General features: G+C 45.1%; 1 protein-coding gene across 4 annotated transcripts in view; it reads right to left on the bottom strand.

The window, feature by feature from the left end:
- hsf1 (heat shock transcription factor 1) overlaps positions 1–20,748 on the bottom strand; it is a 91,827-nt gene that overhangs the window by 30,772 nt on the left and 40,307 nt on the right. For 3 of the 4 annotated variants that reach the window (XM_067968928.1, XM_067968955.1, XM_067968945.1), the window contains exons 5-9: positions 18,901–18,976; positions 15,875–15,936; positions 13,831–13,927; positions 11,809–11,942; positions 9,330–9,533 (exon numbers count right to left, since the gene is read on the bottom strand). In XM_067968928.1, coding sequence (XP_067825029.1) covers positions 9,330–9,533; positions 11,809–11,942; positions 13,831–13,927; positions 15,875–15,936; positions 18,901–18,976 — 573 coding nt within the window. The remainder of the gene's footprint in view (positions 1–9,329; positions 9,534–11,808; positions 11,943–13,830; positions 13,928–15,874; positions 15,937–18,900; positions 18,977–20,748) is intronic. The other variant, XM_067968937.1, reaches the window with a different exon arrangement.

Raw genomic sequence — 20,748 nt, 5'->3', positions numbered from 1 at the left:
GGACCGCTTACTAGTTGGCAAAAGGGAGCGCAGTTTGAACGCTCCCGGTTTAATGGTATTCTAGCTGGATTGTATCTGTGGACGAGTGAGAAGCAGCTTGATTATTCAGTTTAAATTCAAGTAAGTGATCAGGTCCAGTACCTGTTGACAGGTGTGTTATTGGGAGTGGAGGGTCCAACCACACACAAGTAAACACACTGGCGAGCTTAACATGAATGAGCATGGATGTATAAGCAAGTTGAGATGTAACTTTACTGGGGTGTGTAGGGCTGCATTCATGTAGAAGAGCCATGGAGAAGGGGGTGGAGAGGAAGCGAGAGCAGAGGGTATAACTGCAGACAGGACAAGGAACATTTTTGAAAAAGAATAAGTACAAAGTTGGATTTCATTTTTCTTTTGCACAATTTTAGATTTTTAAGATCTCTCCGAGCTGAGAAGGTGGAAAAAAAATCTACCAATGCAGGTTACCAGAATAGGTGACTCTCAAGACCATCTTAGGGATGGGCAATAAATGTCAGCCTCGTCAGCGACGCCCACATCCCATGAACGAATAAAAAAAGTTATCTTAGGAGAGTAAGGAAGAAACACACTCCTTGAGGATGACGTTAGAACATGAAGTGGGGAAAATCTGCAGTTCGGAGGCTCGCTTTTTCACGGATCCTAACTTAAAACTAAACACGCAGAACCGAATTCCCTCCCATTCAACAATTAGTTGAAGGTCTGAGGTCTTCAGTACTCCTCGCCAAACTCCTGTGGTTCCTTGTACTCCAGTGACTTGTAAAAGGCAAATTTAGGACTGACGTTGGGAATTTCTTCAGCGAGAGAGAAAAAGAGAACTGACCCCCAGCCTCAACTGCTTTTTTTGGGGGGGGGGGGGGGGGGGCGGGGAAAGAGTTCCAGATTTCCACTCCCCTTTGTGTGAAGTGCTTCCCGACATCACCCCTGAACGACCTAGCTCTAATTTTAAGATTATGCCCCCTTGTTCTGGACTCCTCCACCAGAGGAAATAGGGTAGATCGAGAGAAACTATCAACTGCTTTGATAGGAACACAGGAACGGGAGTCGGCCATTCAGCCCCTCGAGCCTGTTCCGCCATTCAATGAGATCATGGCTGACCTGTATCCTAACTCCATTTACCCACCTTGGTTCCATAACCCTTAGATTTTTGCTAGCCAAAGGTATTATCGATCTCAGGTTTAAAATTACAAATCGAGCTAGCATCTACTGTTTTTTGTGGGACAGAGTTCCACACTTCAACCACCCTTTGCGTGAAGAAGTGTTTTCTAACTTCTCTCCTGAATGGCCAAGTTCTGATTTTAAGGTTTTGTCCCCATGATCATCTTAAACACCTCAATTAGATCACCTCAATCTTCTATATTCAATTGTAAACAATTTTACAACACCAAGTTATAGTCCAGCAATTTTATTTTAAATTCACAAGCTTTCGGAGGCTTCGTTCACCTGACGAAGGAGGAAGCCTCCGAAAGCTTGTGAATTTAAAATAAAATTGCTGGACTATAACTTGGTGTTGTAAAATTGTTTACAATTGTCAACCCCAGTCCATCACCGGCATTTCTATATTCAAGGGAATAGATCAACACATGGAATCGACTTCTGGGCAGAGCAGTGCAGGTACAACACTGGAATTATATACATAAAAATCTACAGCATAATCCCACCCGGCCCTATATTCCTCTATTCACTTCTCCCTCATGTATACATCAAGCCTCCCCTTAAATGCATCAATGCTATCTGCTTCAACCACTCCATGTAGCAGCAAGGTCCACATTCTCACCACTCTCTGGGTAAAGAAATTCCTCCCAAATTCTTCATTTGATCCATTAATGATTATCTTATATTAATGCCCCCTTATTCTGGATTCAACCACAAGTGGAAACAGTTTCTCCACATGCATCCTATCGAACCCCTTCATAATTTTAAAGACCTCTATCAGGTTTCCTCTTTCTCTTTATCAGAGAAAAGAGCCCCAGCCTGCTCAATCTTTCCAGAGAGTTGCATCATCTCGATTCTGGTAACATCCTTGTAAATCTTTTTTGCACTGTCTCCAGTGCTTCAATACTCTTTTTTGTAGCATGGAGAACAGAACTGCCCACAGAACGCAAAGTTTGGTCTAACCAAGGTTCTATACAAGTTTAACATTACCTCCCTGCTTTTGTATTCTATTCCTTCAGAAATGAATCCTAGCACTTTGTTTGCACTCTTTATGGCCATATCAACTTGTGCGTTGTATATCTGCATTCCGAGATCTCTTTTCTCCTTTACCCCATTGAGTTTCTTACCTCCCAATGAATAAAAACAGTTGGGTCCTATAGTGGAAGGCGAGGGTGGAAGAAAAATAGTAGATTCTCTCTGGATGGGCGAGCCAATGTGGACTGAATGCCCTTCCTAATCAGTACCTATCTTACAAATCAAATCAACTTCAAGATGCCAATTCTCATTTCCAAATATCTTCAGGGCTACCCTCTTATTTAACCAGATTACTTCTGCACACCCCTCCCCCGCAAAGTTTTCTTCCCAAACTACTCCACTTTGTTAGCTCCCTCAATTCGAGACAACGTGCCTTCCAGTCTTTTCCACTACTAATTTCTCTGCTCTACGTCGAGCTCTACCGAGCTAGTTCTAAGCTAGGAGCAGTAATACTGCATTTGGTGAGATCGTGCAAAGATAAATACGAGAAAGCAGCACATGGAGGTCACAGGTCTCTGATCACTGCTCCCCGGGTACCTCAACCTGAAATGTGTAAATGTCCCCTGCGGCAACAGCACCTAATGCAAAATGTAATCAAAAAGGGTAATGGAATAAAATCAGAAAATGCTGGAAATACTCAGTAAGTGAGGTAGCATCTGTGGAGAAAGAAACAGAGTTAACGTTCCAGGTCGATGACCCTTCGTCAGAACCCCTAAAGGCTAATGGAATGTTGGGCTCTATCTCAAAGGGAGCTGTGATACAAAAGTGAGGAAGTGATGCTTCAGTTGTACAAAGCCTTGGTCAACCCCATCTGGAGATACTGCGTTCAGATCTTGGCACCTCAGGAAGGATTTACTGACCTCGGAGGGGGTGCAGCGCAGATTTACCAGAATGATACTGGAGCTTGTAAGGGGTTCAATTATGAAGACAGATTGCGTAAACTTGGTATCTGTTCCCTTGAGTTTAGAAGATTGAAGGGTGATCTAATTGAGGTGTTTAATATGATTAAAGGATTTGATAGGGTAGGGAGAGAGAGAGAAACTATTTCTTCTGGTGGGGGAATTCAGAACAATGGGGGCATAACATTAGAGCTAGGCCATTCTAGAGTGAAATCAGGGAGCAGTTTTTCCACAAAGGGTAGTGGAAATCATAGAATCATAGAATCATAGAAGTTACAACATGGAAACAGGCCCTTCGGCCCAACATGTCCATGTCGCCCAGTTTATACCACTAAGCTAGTCCCAATTGCCTGCACTTGGCCCATATCCCTCGATACCCATCTTCCCCATGTAACTGTCCAAATGCTTTTTAAAAGACAAAATTGTACCCGCCTCTACTACTGCCTCTGGCAGCTCGTTCCAGACACTCACCACCCTTTGAGTGAAAAAATTGCCCCTCTGGATCCTTTTGTATCTCTCCCCTCTCACCTTAAATCTGTGCCCCCTCGTTATAGACTCCCCTACCTTTGGGAAAAGATTTTGACTATCGACCTTATCTATGCCCCTCATTATTTTATAGACTTCTATAAGATCACCCCTTAACCTCCTACTCTCCAGGGAATAAAGTCCCAGTCTGTCTAACCTCTCCCTGTAAGTCAAACCATCAAGTCCCGGTAGCATCCTAGTAAATCTTTTCTGCACTCTTTCTAGTTTAATAATATCCTTTCTATAATAGGGTGACCAGAACTGTACACAGTACTCCAAGTGTGGCCTCACCAATGCCCTGTACAACTTCAACAAGACATCCCAACTCCTGCATTCAATGTTCTGACCAATGAAACCAAGCATGCTGAATGCCTTCTTCACCACCCTATCCACCTGTGACTCCACTTTCAAGGAGCTATGAATCTGTACTCCTAGATCTCTTTGTTCTATAACTCTCCCCAACGCCCTACCATTAACGGAGTAGGTCCTGGCCCGATTCGATCTACCAAAATGCATCACCTCACATTTATCTAAATTAAACTCCATCTGCCATTCATCGGCCCACTGGCCCAATTTATCAAGATCCCGTTGCAATCCTAGATAACCTTCTTCACTGTCCACAATGCCACCAATCTTGGTGTCATCTGCAAACTTACTAACCATGCCTCCTAAATTCTCATCCAAATCATTAATATAAATAACAAATAACAGCGGACCCAGCACCGATCCCTGAGGCACACCGCTGGACATAGGCATCCAGTTTGAAAAACAACCCTCGACAACCACCCTCTGTCTTCTGTCGTCAAGCCAATTTTGTATCCAATTGGCTACCTCACCTTGGATCCCATGAGATTTAACCTTATGTAACAACCTACCTGGAACTCTTCCACTTTCCCCCTCCCGCAAAAGGCTGTGGATGCTGGGGACCAATTGAAATTTTGAAGACTGAGATTGACAGATATTTTTAGATAAGGGTATCAAAGTAATAAGGTGGGTAAATGGAGTTGAGGTACAGATCAGCCATCATCATATAGAATGATGAAGCAGGCTTGAGGGGCTGAATGGCCTCCTCCTGTTCCTAGTTTCTCCCCCCAATGACACAGCCAAGATTAGGAATCACAGGCATGAACCCATCATTCAGTGCTGCATCATCGTGTATGGCGAGCACGTGCAGTTATGATCAGTGCTCAGATCTCATTGACTGCAGGCATCAGTTGCACAAAACCCTATTGTGGGACCAGAATTAAACAAAGAGAAGCCATCACATTCAATCCATTTCCATGGTCATTGTCTTTAGACTGGTGTAAATGTCTTCCTTTGTCGGGCACATGCAGTCTGATCTGTGGGTTAGCTGAATCTGTTTCTGAATCTGGCAGGAGGGTCAGTAACCAGCAGACACAGATTTAAGATAATTGGCAAAAGAACCACAGGGGAGATGAGATTTTTTTTAATGCAGCTAATTGTGAGAATCTGGAATTCACTGCCTGAAAGGGTGGTGGAAATAGATTCAATAACAACTTTCAAAAGGAAACTGGATAAGTACTTGGAAGAAAAAAATTTGCAGGACTACAGGGGATAAGGCAGGGGAATGGGACTAGCTGGATTGCTCTTACATAGAGCCAGCATGGGCTCGATGGGCCGAATGGCCTCCTTCTGTGCTGTAAGCGTTCTATGATTCTATGAATCAACAATTTAGGGCTACTACTGTTTTGTATTCAATCCCTCAATAGCAAGCTCCCATTGCTGCAGCCCCACTGTGCCCTGACTCAGTGTTCCTGGCTCACTCTCAACTTTCCCTGTGTGCTATGCACTTTGCTTCCTTCTGCATTCCGTTGTGAGCGCCTCTCTGAGGTTCCCTGCATACGTGCACTATTCGAAACAGCCCGTTAACGAACGTGAAACAGAAAATTCAGGGAACAAAACAGGTCTGTCAACATCGATAGAAGACAGGCCAATGTTCTGGATGTAGACCCTTTGTCACAACGGACAGCCGCTCTGAAGAAGGGTGCTGACTACAAACATTAACCTATCGTTCCCCTTTAAGGTTGTGCATTTCCAGCAATTTTAGGTTTCCAGCATTCCCCCCTCCATTTTAAATCTCTAAATGAACGATAGTGACAGTTTGATCTGAGATTCCATGGTATGGGTTTCTATTGCCTCTGATCCATGGTCAACACAAGGTCGGACAAATTTACTGGTCCCCAAAATGCTTTGGAGAGCAATAAAGTACAAGTCCCTTTGACCAGAACAAATGCTTCAACATTTTATTAAAAACTTCCTACTTGTTCAGCAACAGCCCAGACTCTGTTGCTGGGGGACACGCCAGGCTTATGGTCATGCCAAGAGATGTGCACAAACTAAGCTTGGTGACCAAGGTTTCCCCTCCTGGTGGAGGAGACAAGCAAACACTGGACAGCTCCTTGAAACGGGCTAGGAAAGATGGGGGACATGCTATGCAGAAAACAGCAGGGTGCCTCTTCACCCTGTAGCATAGGGACATACTAACTTGTTTCAGTTAGCCTGATTTGTGAACCCTTATATAAAGATATACTCAATGTATACATCTACTACAGACATATAATGGATCCATAATTCCCTGTGTTAAGGTCTCATTTGGTTATTCCACTCATTGCTTTCCATATTCCCATTATTGTACGACTGATCATCTTCTGCAACTGGCTGAAGCCACGAGGCAGTTGGGCCTAGGTTCCACTCTGGGACAGAGGGTGATACTGACTAACTAAATCTACTGATGGGCAGGCCTTGGGCCCTACTGATCTAGGCCATGACTGATTTAGGCCATGACTGATTTCATGAGCAAAGCTAAAATGCCCAGTCGGTGGCGAGTGCACAAGGGAAAAGTAAAGAGGAAAGTCAGGGATTGCAGAAACTTCACATCAGTGCTGACATAGTGAGCCAACTTCTAGCAGCAATTGAAGTGCATCAAGAAAGAAAGACTTGCATTTATATAGTGCCTTTCACGACCACAGGTCATCCCAAAGCGCTTTACAGCCAATGAAGTAGTTTTGAAGTGTAGTCACTGTTGTAATGTAGGATACGTGCAGCCAACTTGCGCACAGCAAGATCCCACAAACAGCAATGAGATAAATGACTCGATCATCTGTTTTTTTTAATTGAATTATATACTTTAAGTGATGTTGGTCAAGAGATAAATATTGGCCAGGACACCGGAGAGAACTCCCCTGCTCTTCTTCAAAATAGTGCCACAGGATCTTTTACGTCCATCTAAGGGGGCAGACGGGGCCTCGGTTTAATGAAAGACATTTACAGGATGAGGGACCAGTTGTTTGGTTAGAAATGCACAAACACAGGACGTGGATTCATTCCCACTACTCCCCACAGATGTGCCCAATCTTGACAGAGCAATAGGGGGTGGGACCTGAGGAGGGAAAGCTCTGCAACCTCGACTGCTGTCACATCCCTCGAGTTGGCTGTTTCCAGAGGCATTGCAACAAGCTTTGGAGCTGTTCAGTCACTTGATCGGGTTGGCTGAGCAGCTTGGGATGCAGGAAGAGGGCCAGAGAGAAGTACTTCAAATGCACAGTGCTGAATCACAAAGACCCGACTGACAACAATCTAATCAACTACCAGAATCTTAAGAGATCATCCACTGTATTTGGGTCAAAAGATTATCTTTATTGAGCTGTGCCATGCACCAGTTTGAATTAAATGGGAGGCATTTTATTCGACTGATGGACCAGTAGGTTTTCTGTGGGTTGTCGCACTGTAGATAGGGTGACATCAGTGCACTTACACTCAGTGCTGTGATGTCCACTGGTGCACCTGAGATACGTAGATGATAGAAATGGCGAGTAACCTCTTTGGGTTATGACTTAGACCTCATCTGTGCACTAACAGATGCATCCCACAGCTCCTCCACATTTATCCGGTTTAAACTACACAAGGTGACTAATATGCCAATGAGAATCCCTACGTGGTCAGTTTTTGGTAAAATATTAAGATGCCTACGTGGCAAAGAAGCAGAATGCAAAATGGTTAGAAAGGGTTAATTAGTTAGTAATTGAGATTGATACAGGTGGCCTGGCCCTCCTGCTGGGCCATATGTTTGCGTAGTCAGCAGGTTTGCATTGTCTCAGCAATGTAGAGTCTTTGATGTGATTCAAGGACTGGTCTGAATGTCTCCATGTTTATGGCAGATCAATATAGGTAACGAGCTTAGCCAAAGTTGAAAGACATTCCAGGTTGGGAGATAAGGAACAGAAAAGAACATTCCAAGTTGGAAGGTGAGGAAGTATCCCCTTTGATGTCTAACAGCAGCATGATCAGCACATGGACGATTTATGATTGGCCGGAAATAATGTAACCTCGCATGGCAACCTATGCCCGGCTTATGATTGGTGTTGACCCTCGTTAAGTATGTTCCAACCCCTATTGATTTGTATAAAAACGTGTGGATTTCTGTATGTTTCTTGTTCTTGCTCTGCCAGCATAGAGGGACTCTATCAGGAGTCCAAATCAATGCTGCAGACTAAGAACCCTGCTATTAAAGTTGTGATGAACTTTAAAATGTATTCGACTTCAGTTTTTACTGAACCAGACTGAGGGGAAAGAATCCGGATCGTCACCAACATTAACAGTAATTGCACTTCAAAAGAAAAAAAGGAGTTCATTGCCCAAACTGTTTAGGGCAGCTCTCATGTAAAATACACTATGTAAATGCAAGTTGGATTAACAACTTGAATTTATATAACGTCTTTAACATAGTAAAACATCCCAAGGAGCGATTATCAAACAAAATCTGATACCGAGCCACATCAGGAGATATTAGGACAGGTGACCAAAAGCTTGGTCAAAGAGGTAGGTTTGAAGGAGCGTCTTAAAGGAGGAGAGAGAGGTAGAGAGGTTTAGGGAGGGAATTCCAGAGCAAAGGGCCGAGGCAGCTGAAGGCACGGCAGCCAATGGTGGAGCGAGTAAAATCACGGCTGCACAAGAGGCCAGAATTGGAGGAGCGCAGGGATCTCGGAGGGTTGTAGGGCTGGAGGAGGTTACAGAGATAGGGAGGGGGCGAGCCATGGAGGGATTTGTAAACAAGGATGAGAATTTTAAAATCAAGGCATTGCCGGACCAGGAGCCAGTGTAGGTCAGTGAGCACAGGGGTGATGGGTGAACAGGACTTGGTGCGAGTTAGGGTACGGGTAGCAGAGTTTTGGATTAAAGATGAGAAAGGGCTAGATGAAAGCTTCCTCTCCCTCGACTTTCTCCCCAGCTCCCCCGAATGCACAAACACCTGCTGGGGTACAGTTCTGCTTCCCCGACAGCCCTTCCTATACTCATTAGTCATGCATGAGCCTGAAGTGTCAACAAGCTACTTGCTGGCTGGGTGCATCCACGTTCAGCCTGACCTAGCCTCAATGCCCACACTAGCACATTTCCAGCAGGGATCGCTGGATAGCCATCAGGAAATGGAACCCTGGTCGATTTTTCCCCCTCCTCCTGAACACATAGGAGCACTGAGGCCAATGGTAGTGTCCACATCAGCACCCCTCACCTAACTCCGTACAGACCAGGGGCCGGTCCTGGGATCTTCCCAGCCTGCACAGCTTGGCTACTCACTAGATAAAATCAATCAGGGAGGGGAAACCCCACTATTGCACAGCTGATAAATTGTTGAGCTCCTGTTGTGAGAATATGTTTTCGTCTATGTTCTGTGCTTACTTGTCAAGGCAGGCCACGCTGAGGCACCGGTCCTCGGGCTGTGGTTGTGCAGCGCTAGTGTCATTGTCCTCCAGAATGGAATCTATGAAGGTCGATGGTGAGAGGGGCTCCTCAGTGCCGGTGATAACAGGACTGACCTCCTCAATCTCTGGGTTGGCTGTAGGACTTGGAGGCTCTTCTTTAATATGGACCATAGGACTAGTCCTGGAGGAGACAAGAAAGGAGTGGGGGTGGTGGTGGGGGGGGGGGGGGGAGAGAGACAGAAAGAAAATTTAAAAAATACAACATGGCACAAGGTCCAATTGCTGGTATGGCTGCCTTGCTATCCCATACCCACATTCTCCAGTTGCTTCCAGGTAGCTCGGTATCTAAGTGGCAGCTTCCCTGAACAGTAGGTAAAGGTGTAGACAATTTGAGGCAGGGTACAAGTTGGAGTGCTCCTAATGACCTCGGTAACGTTGGGGTGCGTGTGTTAAATCAGCCATGGTTTCTGTTCCTGATCCCTACGCATCAACGTGCGCTGGAAAGTGCGCTTGTGTAGACATCAAGTGAAGACGAGATCAGGAGTGACGTCCTCAACTGTCGAGCTGTCTTTCGCCACTCATCTCAGGTACCTCCCCTGCGCTTTGTTCTACCATTAGTGGCAGAGCCTTCAGCTGCCTTGGAGCTACTCTCTGGACTTCCTTCCCAGAACCCCTCCACCTGTAAACATTTCTGTCACACTTAACTTGCATTATGGCTCATTGTCTGTTCCTTTATTAGTGTTTTCTGACATTTTCCAGCTAATGGTCACAACAGGAAAATTAAATGAAACTGAGGTGCAATGGGCTGACTCAGGTTACTGGCACATTATGTCATGATCTGGAATGCACTGCCTGAAAGGATGGTGGAAGCAGATTCAATAGTAACTTTCAAAAGGGAATTGGATAAATACTTGAAAAAGGAAAAATCTGCATGGTTTTAGGGAAAGACTAGGGGAGTGGGACTAATTGGATAGCTCTTTCAAAGAGTTGGTACAGGCACAGTCGGCTGAATGGCCCCCTTCTGTGCTGTAAGATGCTATGATTAGTCAAAGATTGATGATCAGAGACACAAAGCTTTTGTTGCCTGGACAGGAGGTTTATTTTAACAACAAATGGAGAAGAGCAGGCTCATGGGTAATCTTATTGTAGTATTCAAAATCCTAAAGGGACTAGACAGAATAAATGTCAATATGTTTAACAGAATCATAGATTCTACGAGCAAGCATAGCCTTCAACTTAGAAGAGGAGGGCGAAAACACAGTCTAGATTTAACTACTTCACACAAAGGATGGCAGATGTATAGAATAGAGTGCCGAGGGAGGCAGTGGGGGCTGAGAAATGTTTGACAGTGTGGGAGGTATGAGAAATACCACGGGATATGATATTTCCCAAACACTGGGGTCAGCCAGATCGACGGCAATGGTCTTTACAAGACCTGTACATCATATTACAACTGAAGAATAATTATTAAATAAATGGACAAAACTGATCTAGGCAAATTAGGGTAGTGGAAATCTGGACCCGCCCACCCCCAATTTTCAAGACTGAGACTGATGGGAGTTTTGTTGGGGAAGGGTATCATGGGATATGAAGCAAAGGTGGGTAAATGGAGTTGAGATACAGATCAGCCATGATCTAACTGAATGGCTGAGGGGATGAATGGCCTCCTCCCATTCCTACGTTTACAGTGGTGAAAGGGTCAAACACCAGAATACACAAATTAAAAATTAGGAAGTTATGAATAGGAAAGCAGTCAGTTGGAACTTTCTTCCCTTCCCAAAAAGGTAACAGAGTTATGGAATTAATTACCAGGGAAGCACATTCAATCTGACAAATAGGTTCCAGAGACAATGAGATAGATTTCTGGAAAGGGAAGGGATTGAGGGATTTGGTGATGTTGGGATCTAATCAAAAAAAAGACAGGCCATTTCCCACACTTCAAATTCTTCATTTGGTTCAGCATCAGCTTGGCTCAGTGGGTAGCACTCTCATCCGAGTCCAAAAGGTTGGGGTTCAATTCCCACTTGAGACTTCAGCACATAATCCAGGCTGACCCTTCAGTGCAGTAGAGGGAGTGAAAGATCCCGTGGCACTATTCGAAGAGGAGCGGGGAGTTTTCCCTCTGTTCTGACCAACATTCCTCACTCAGTCAACATCACCAAAAAAAAAAAACAAATTAACTGGTCAATCATCTCATTTGCAACTTGTGAGACCTTGCTGTCTGCACAAATTGGCTGCTGTGCTGACCTACACTACAAGTGACTCGTTCAAAAGCAACCCACCGGTTGTGAATCACCAAAGATGAGATAATGTGCGATCTGGATGAAGTTCTTTCTTCCTGAAGTGGAGCTGACTTCACATAATGAAAATAGACCACATTCCTGGCCTTGTACCATGTGTTGATTGGATCAATGCTCAATGAACAAAAGTGGTGGAGAAAGATACAAACAACTCACCTTTCCACGTTAAGAGATGGGGAGAGTGAGGGGCTGCACTGCGCCAGGTCTGTGATGTCCGAAATAATTGGGCCGGAGGACGTAGAGTTCTCAGGCGAATAGCAGTTGTTTCCTGGAAAATTTGTGGATGCCTGCTGGAAAGAGAAGCAGGGATAAAGATAAAGAGTGTGACAGTCGACGAGTATCCCAAGGCAGATTAAAAGCTAGATAATAATTTATCCCTCAGCTTTCTTTGCTTTTCCCACCTCCTGCAAGATGACTCGGGTTTCATATTACGTATGTACTTAAAGAGCACAGCTTAAAAAAAAAACAAGAAACTTGGCTCTTCAGGGGCTCATTTGGTGAAGGCACTGCCTGGTGTGGTATTGAGGGTATTAGCACTGGACTATGAAGGAGAAGCAAACAAAAAAGAAAATCAGCCAGAACTGACAATTCTTCAGCGACTCTGCTTGAAAGGGAGTGAATGTGGACACCGGGCGAGGTCACAATTGGGCTTGCCCTCTGCAGTTCATTAGACTTGCACACTGTCTAGACATACACACGAAGAGTGGCCACAAAAGTTTAGTAGGCCATTCAGCCCCTCGAGTCTGTTCCGCCATTCTATTACATCATGTACCTCAACTCCATTTATCCACCGTTGTTCCATATTATCGATACCCTTACCAAACAAAAATCTATTGATCTCAGTCTTGAAAATTTCAATTGACCCCCAGCATCCACAGCCTTTTGGGAGAGAGCGCTCCAGATTTTCACTACCCTTTGTGTGAAAAAGTGCTTCCCCGTAGTGTATTACTGTAGCCTGTAGTGACAGATCTGGTAAGGTAATGTCCAAAACAGTAGAATGAGGAGCTTCCATTTTATACAGTGGCTTCTAACAACTTGGGACGTCCCAATGCCCTTCGGGATCAATGAATTATTTCTGTTGTTAGAGCCCTAAAGGGGAATGGGGGGCCATAAAAGACGAATGCAGGCGAATCGACAATAAGAAAATGGCAGACTTGTTAAATGGGGTACTTTGTCGCACACAGAAGAGGAAGACGACACAATACCTGTGGTACGAGGGAAACTATTAAAAAAAAGTGAAGGTTAGGAGCTTTGTGGATTTAATAAGTTTTTTTAAAATGGTAGTGAGGAAAATAATGGGACTTAAGATAGGCAAATATCCAGGACCTAATGGTTTCCACCCCGGCTATTAAAGAAATAGTGAGGAAATTGCAGATGTATTACTCATAATTTTCCAAAGCTCTCTAGATTCAGGAATTGTACTTTTGGATTGGAAAACTGAATATTACTCCTTTTTTTTTTAAAAGAGAGGGAGGAAGGAACCAGGGAGACATCAATTGTGGGGGTGTTACTACAATCTAACATCCGAGACGGAGTGATTGAGCACTTGGTCAGTTGGTCAAAGAGTCAGCATGGACTTGTGAAGGATAGGTCATGTCCAACTACTCTAGTTAAATTTTCTGAGGAGGTCATTAGCATGGTAGATAGGGGAGTGCCTATGAATGATGTCTCTATGGACTTCCAGAAGAAATTATTAGCAAAAATGAGAGCACGTGGAATTGGAGGTAACGTTGTGACATGGGTTACTAATTGGTTTGGAGGTAGAAGACCAAGGGTTCGTTCTCTGAATGGTGGGATTTGACAAGTGGTGCTCTCCAGGGATGTCTACTGGGGCCTCAGCTTTTCACCATGTATATTAATGACTTGGATGAAGGAATAGAATTGTATATCAAAGTTTGCAGCTGACACGATATTTGGAATTCTCTACCCCAGAGGGCTGTGGATGCTCAGTTGTTGATTATTTTCGAGGCTGAGATTGATAGATTTTTGGACACTAAGTGAATCAAGGGATATGGGGGATAGGGCGGGAAAGTGGAGTTGAGGTAAAAGATCAGCCATGGTCTTGTTGAATGGCGGAGCAGGCTTGAGGGGCCACATGGCTTACTCCTGCTCCTATTTCTTATGTTCATACATGCGTACATACATGCACAGATACTTTACAAGCATTATGGCACCCACCGTCAGTGCCGATGATTCTTGCAGGGGTTCCAAGGAGTACGGGCGACTGTACTTTGGCATGGAATGTGCTGAACTACTGTCATTTAACATGAGGGGGCTGGAAGAGAGAAAAAATAGAAATTAATTTGAGACTCAAGAACACTGTGGGTGCATGCATGTAAGTATTAACTGACTGGGCAGTGCAGCAGTGGTTTTTTTATATAAATTTCATCCCCTCCATCCCATTGCCCTCAGATGAGACATGAACCAAAGCCCTGTCCCACCTGTTCTTGTGTTCAGATGGATACTAAAGATCCCATGGCTCTATTTAAGGACAGGGAAGTTATTCTGCAGTCCTGGTCATTCCTGTCTCAACCAACCTCCTCAAGAAAGAAAAAATTAATTGGTCGTTCAGCTGTTTGTGGGATGTCACTGGCACAGTATAGCTGTTGTGTTTACCTACAAAACAGTCAGTGAACGGCAAAAATAATTAATTTATGAACTGCTTTAAGAGGTGATAAGACAGTATAAATATTAAAATAGCATAGGATTACAGGTCGAGGGGTCTTGGCCTTTTCTAGTGTCACAGGAACAGATGGAAGCCATTCAGCCCCCCGAGCCTGTTCCGCCATTCAATCAGATTGTGGCTGATCTGGACCTCAGTCCCATTTACCCACCTTTACTCCATATCCCTCGATACCCTTACCCAACAAAAAAAAATTAAAAATCCTGGTCTGGAAAGCTTCAGTTGACTTCAGTCAGCCAGCGAGAGAGAGCCCGCTGCTTCAACTTCACTGAAAACAACTGGGCTGTTCAGTCTCTCTCATGGCAGCAAGGCTGCAGGCAGGATCTCAGTGTGAGGGGAATCGTGCTCATGGACCAGCAGCACATGACTCAGAGGCAGAGGGTGCACAGTGCAATACAATCCTCTGAACTGCAAGCAATGGTTTACTGGGAGTCCTCAGAAACCAAGGTGCAAAAAGGTGCACCCAATTGTACGAAACACCAGAGAGTTAGAATGAGAAGACAAAAAGACCATCATTGGGATCAGAGTCCAAAGCAAAGACACGCCATTATACCCAGGACACTGATCCCAGAGGAACTGGGATTGTTCTCCTTAGAGCAGAGAAGGTTAAGGGGAGATTTAATAGATGCGTTCAAAATTATGAGGGGTTTTGATAGAGTAAATAAGGAGAAACTGTTTCCACTGGCAGGAGTGTTGGTAACCAGAGGACACAGATTTAAGATAACTGGCAAACGAACCGGGGGGGGGGGGGGGAAATGAGAATTTTTTTTTACAACAGTGAGTTGTTATGATCTGGAATTCACTGCCTAAAAGCAGATTCAATAATAACTTTCAAAAGGGAATTGGATATATACTTGAAAAGAAAAAAATCTGCATGGCTATGGGAAAAGAGCAGAGACTAATTGGATAACTCCTTTAAAGAGCCAGCAAAGGCACGATGGGCCGAACGGCCACTTTCTGTGCTGGATCATTCTACGTCTCCGATTACTGGAAACCTAACAAGCCATAGGAATGTTTCAGTACATCTCCAGGCACCACTCCTAAAAAGAGGAATTCTATTCATGTAACCCTAAAGGTTGCACAGGAAGTCAACTGCCAGAAACTGTGTGTGGAACTCCCCCCCCCCCCCCCCCCCCCGCTGTAAGGGCACAGTGTTTGTTGTTCTTGTTTAGAGGTATGTGATGCACAAATAGGTTGTAAAACTAGCACTTGTGATTATCATGGGCTACTTTGCTGGAATAAGCAGGCTTTCACATCAGCATGTGTTCAATTCAGATTGCGGGAGAGTGCTGGCCAAGTATTAACTCCCCGCAGTCATGTTGCTATCTGGTGGCAAAACCCGAGCCCCATGTGTTCAAAACATCCACAGTCCTGCCATCCAAGTAAGAGAAGCGGGTTTAACAATGTAACTGCAGCCAGTAAAGGCATGAATTCCGCTCTCCCATGATACCAACTAAGCAGCTGATTACACAGATGAACAGACGCCAGTCATTTCATTCCCGTCACAGAGCGCTGCTAATAATTAGCTCACAGACTCACATTTTCCTCTTCACTCCAATGACTCTGTTGGACTGCACAAGCGAAATCAGGAACTGAATCAGCTGAAAAGAAAAGAAAAACAACTTTATTTTTTTTAAAAAATTGCTTACTTAAGTGCAAAACACACCAATCCAACAACACAGCCACCCTGCACCATCAGACACACTTCTCTCAATCCCTTTCCTTCGTCACAGACCCATCTTCTCCTTCAGCTCCAGACCCAAACAGAATCTCTCCCAGTCACTGAACTACGTTCTCCTCCAGTCACAGAACCACCCACACAGCCCAGTTAAATGGGCCCGGTGCAACCTCATCATCAGACCCATCTAGAGCCACTCCACCCCCAATCAGACCAGCCCCGTGCTACTCCACACCTACTCACAAGCCACTACTGCTTTCTGTCCAAGGCCAGCCCACCTTGTAACTGACCCACTGATGACAAACCTCTCACCATATTGCCAGAGAAAGACTCTTGTACCCAATGCAACGCCTTTCAAGGGCAAACCATTCCCCAAAGCCTCCTCAGTGACAACTTCCCGTCTGTAACCTCTCCTTGTAGCAGACCCATCATTTAACTGGTAAACACTACCCCCCTAACACTCCTACGTGGAGGGCAACACCTCCCCCCCACCCCCACATTAACCTTCTCACAAGGCACAATCCCACAGACAGCACCTTCCATAAATCATTCCACACAAAACTCTCATCTCCATAAAACCTACCCAATCTCTTTCTATGTAACCAACCTGCCTGCCCAATGCAAACCCTGCCCCCACCCACCCCACAATCCAAAAGATTATATATAGGAGTGGAAGGTGAACCTGCGCTACACACCCTCAGCTCAGCTGAAGTCACGGGGCAGCCGCCTTGGAGAATCCGCTGGGAAGTGCCGTAAGTAACACAGTCTAAAAAATTAGAAATTTCACACATTAATCAAAAAGGTGTTAGCTAATCAGCTGATGGAGGGAAGGGTGCAGAAAGTTCATTTGTTTTTATTTACTGAACACCAAATAATTCAAACAAGTTGATGATTTTTAGAAAAAAAATAGCACTTAACCCATCACCCTCTCTCAGAATCCAAAGCTTGATCCTAAGGTTAGTGCCTCCAATGGAATTACCCAGCAGACCTTCTGCAACAAGGTGCCTGTCCCGTGACTTCAGGAGACCTATTTGCCCCCTCGTCCTTCTATTACCTCGATGGAGTGACCACCCCATCATGAGTAGGAGGACTTTCCCCCTCAACATGAAACAGCCACCCCATGATCAGTCTGACAGAAATAACCTCCCATGTCCCAAGCAGTAACAATCCTTACACAACATCCATGCAAGCAATCAACCTTCTTCTGGACATGTGTCTGGCATACAGCAGTAACACTACTTTCCCCCAACAGGAAATAAGCCCACTCCCAATCCCTTGTTAGAGCCAACCCTCCTCCCTCTTTAGCCCACCTGATATGAACAGCAGTCTCCTCCTACTTCTCCGTAACCTACCCACCACAAGTTACAAGCAGCTGCCCCTTCATAACCAGACTCTCTCAAGCAACAGTTGCCTGTTCATAACCCACTCACTAAAAGCAACATATCCCAATCTGACATGCTGATACATCCCATCCCTATCTTACTTACCTGGGCATCTCGCACTATGCACCATTCACAGCCAAACAGATGGGCAAGAAACCTGCTCCCAGAGATCTACCAATGTCACTGGAGATACATTAAAGGGGCCCAGAAATGGCTCCCTTTCCAGTCTTCCATTATTTCCCTGGGGGAATGTGCCTGACCTCAACTCTGCATTACCCACAGATTCTGATATTGGGGACTCTCTGGATGAGGTGGGGTAAGGCACAGGGGCAGGGGCCAACGGCCAATGTAAATTCCTATCCCACCACTCAGCAACACAATGCCCCTTTACGCCCCTTTTCCAACAAAGAGACAGGTTTTTAAGTATGCTTAAGATTCCCTCCCCACCGTAACATCCGTTAAGACACTGCCAGAACGATTAGACACTGAACAAGCACCGGGACCCTTGAGTATTCTCATCTGTGGCTGGCACACTCCGGCCAAACCACAGATCCCTAGTTACAGTGACACACAACATAGTAATTTTACGTGAATATAACAACCTGCCTTGACACCCAGCCCGAGTGCCACCGATAAGATGATTTGCTTGGACCCCTCTGCTTACCTGGGCTGCACGTGTTTGGCTGATAGATCCCCCCACCACTGTACTCCCCTTTGCTGCCCTACGTCCACTTCTTGCTGGGGTCCATGGACATTAGCAGCCCTGTGGTACCTCAGTCGTGCGTCACGTGCAAGCCAAGATTATGGATGCCAGCAGGGTTATTCAGTCACAGAGGGCATCACTGCCAATCTCAATCCTGTCCTTGGCCGATGTCCAGGCACGTGCTTGTCAGCGGAGGGGGGAGGGGTGTCAGTTATAGGTGAGGGGATGGAATCCTGGATTATTTGGTTCTTTAAAATCCAGTGAAGCCACTTTTAGCACTCCTGTACTGGCACCTTGACTGAGATCAACTAATTCAGCACAAACCAGGTACTTCGCAGTCCGTGTGGGTCGGGTATACAATTTTCAACAACCAAATCATTGTTGGCGGTGTAAGGAAATAAAGACTATATTACTATAGCTGCCTGGAAATAATTCCTTCCTTCTGCCTAGGAGAAAACAGCGTGGGGGGAAAAAATCACATGTACAAATCAGTGCAGCCAATTACACTGGCGTGACAAAGATCACAGGCTTCTCACTCAGGATAACCTTGGACCAAGGTCACCAAAAGGTGGATTTGACAACAGTGTAACGTTATAAGGCAGAAATAAAGTTCCGTTCAAAGTGTTTCGGCCATTAAAGGGAAGGACAACTCGAGCCAGAGCTGTTTGGAAATACTGTAGAACAGAGTAAAACCTTGTGCACAGGCGAGTGAGAAGGGCGTACAACCCTCGAGCATTTATAAGGCTCCCCGAGTTAAATAAACATTTGATTTTGTGCCTTGCGGACCTTCTTGATCCCTTACCTTATTCACGACTTTCTGCTGCTGCGTGTGCTTCTGTCGCAGGCTGGCCACCTCTCGCCACAATGCTTCGTTTTCACTGTAAAAACCAAAGAAAATTAACATTAATACTGTTGGCGGATCTGCTCATCTCACACAACACGAGGCCCTTGTTAGGGTGCCAGTGCTTTGGAAGCCATGGAGACCCACTGACCTCAATGGCTCCGGGCTAGGGGTGGGGAGAAAGTCAGCCAAGATCGTCTCACCCGATTGTACTTCAATGCTCCCCATTGGAAGGTGTATGTATGGACACTGGGCAAGAACAGCATCATATTCATCAGTGTTGCCCTCCAAGGAGGAATATTCCAATACTCACATGAAGCGTTGCCACTTTATGTGATGATAAAGGATTGTATCCCAGCAGGAGTCAAAAGGAGGGGAGAAAAAAAAAAATTCAATTCAAAAAGGGGGGAGAAAAACAGGAAGCAGTTTAAGTGTAACGTTACTTTGACTAGCCGACCAATCTAACAAGCCGAGTGGAGCTCCGAGGTGAGTTTATGGGCACACCATTCATGCAGTTGTACAAACTGCTTCTCACTGCTCCCCAGAACTGCCTTTCCATCACCTTCAATTGAAACAAACTTGGTTGAAAAAGAAAACTCTGTCTGATCCCCAATGCGCATTTAATGTCTTCCAGGGTTGCCAACCCTGAGCACTATCCAGCAGCACTGGAACTGGCTGTTCAGGGGGAAAGACGGTAGAAGTCGACAATGTCAGCAACCAAATTCAAGAGATGGCTGTTTTTTTTGGTGAAAGAAACGATGGGGGATATATGAAATATCGCATGGTAATTTTTGAACTTTAGGAACACAGATGGATAGCAACAGTCTTCACCAGTCCTGTACGTACATGTTTTGTATATTTTGCACATGGGCCATTAGTTACAGAGGAGAGGGGTTAGAAGACATTTCTTTACACCAACGGCTGTTGGAGCATGGAATACTTTGCCACAGAGAATAGTTGAGGCAGAGACCATTGCACTTCTTAAAAGGAAAAATTCAATATTCAAAGCAAAGGAAGCTATAGGGCTATGGGGGGGAATCGAAGGGCAGAGGGGATGAGCTTTGGATTGTTCTAGCACAGAACTGGTACAGATACACTGAGCTGAACGGCCTCCTTTTGTGATGTGAACTCCTACAGTCCGTGCAAAGCTTTTCAAGAATCTGTGAATGGTCGGAGCTTAGTGGATACTTGTGCATCCGCCCCACGATGTGGTCATTACAGACGTGTGTGGGGAGCCTGGGGGAGGGCAGATACCAGCAGCACTAAAATATCTGCTATAGCTGGTCACTACGTTTAAACTCTCAGACCACCAGGTGCAGAGGTTTCTCCAGTTATATTTCACCCCTCCCAAATACCCTGGTCAGCTTGTCCACCACCACCCCCTCAACCTGAAAAAAAAGGAACTTGTTTCACATCATCATATAGATTTATTCCCCAAAAAACCACTGGGCATCTGGATTTGAGATTAGGAAACTAATATGGGTTACTGAAATGTAGGTAAATACAACACTGGTGGGAAAGCTTTAAGAAAGATGGACGCACACAGGCTGTGCATGAACCCGAGCCACACTGCTGCCTTTAGAGCATGGATGAATTCCTAAATTGCATGAGCTTCAAGTTAGTCTCTTATGGCATCTGAACCTCTCCAATTAATTACCGCCGACTCTCTTAAACCTCACATCCAGCAATTTACACATACATAGAGACACATACAAATATAATATTTAGAATCATAGTATCGAACAGCACAGGAGACCATTCGGCCCAACGTGCCTGTACCAGGTCTTTGAAAGAGCTATCCAATTAATT

This window comes from Heptranchias perlo, chromosome 2 (assembly GCF_035084215.1).
Source record: "Heptranchias perlo isolate sHepPer1 chromosome 2, sHepPer1.hap1, whole genome shotgun sequence".
Taxonomy (NCBI): Eukaryota; Metazoa; Chordata; class Chondrichthyes; order Hexanchiformes; family Hexanchidae; genus Heptranchias; species Heptranchias perlo.
This window is presented reverse-complemented; position numbering and strand designations above follow the sequence as displayed.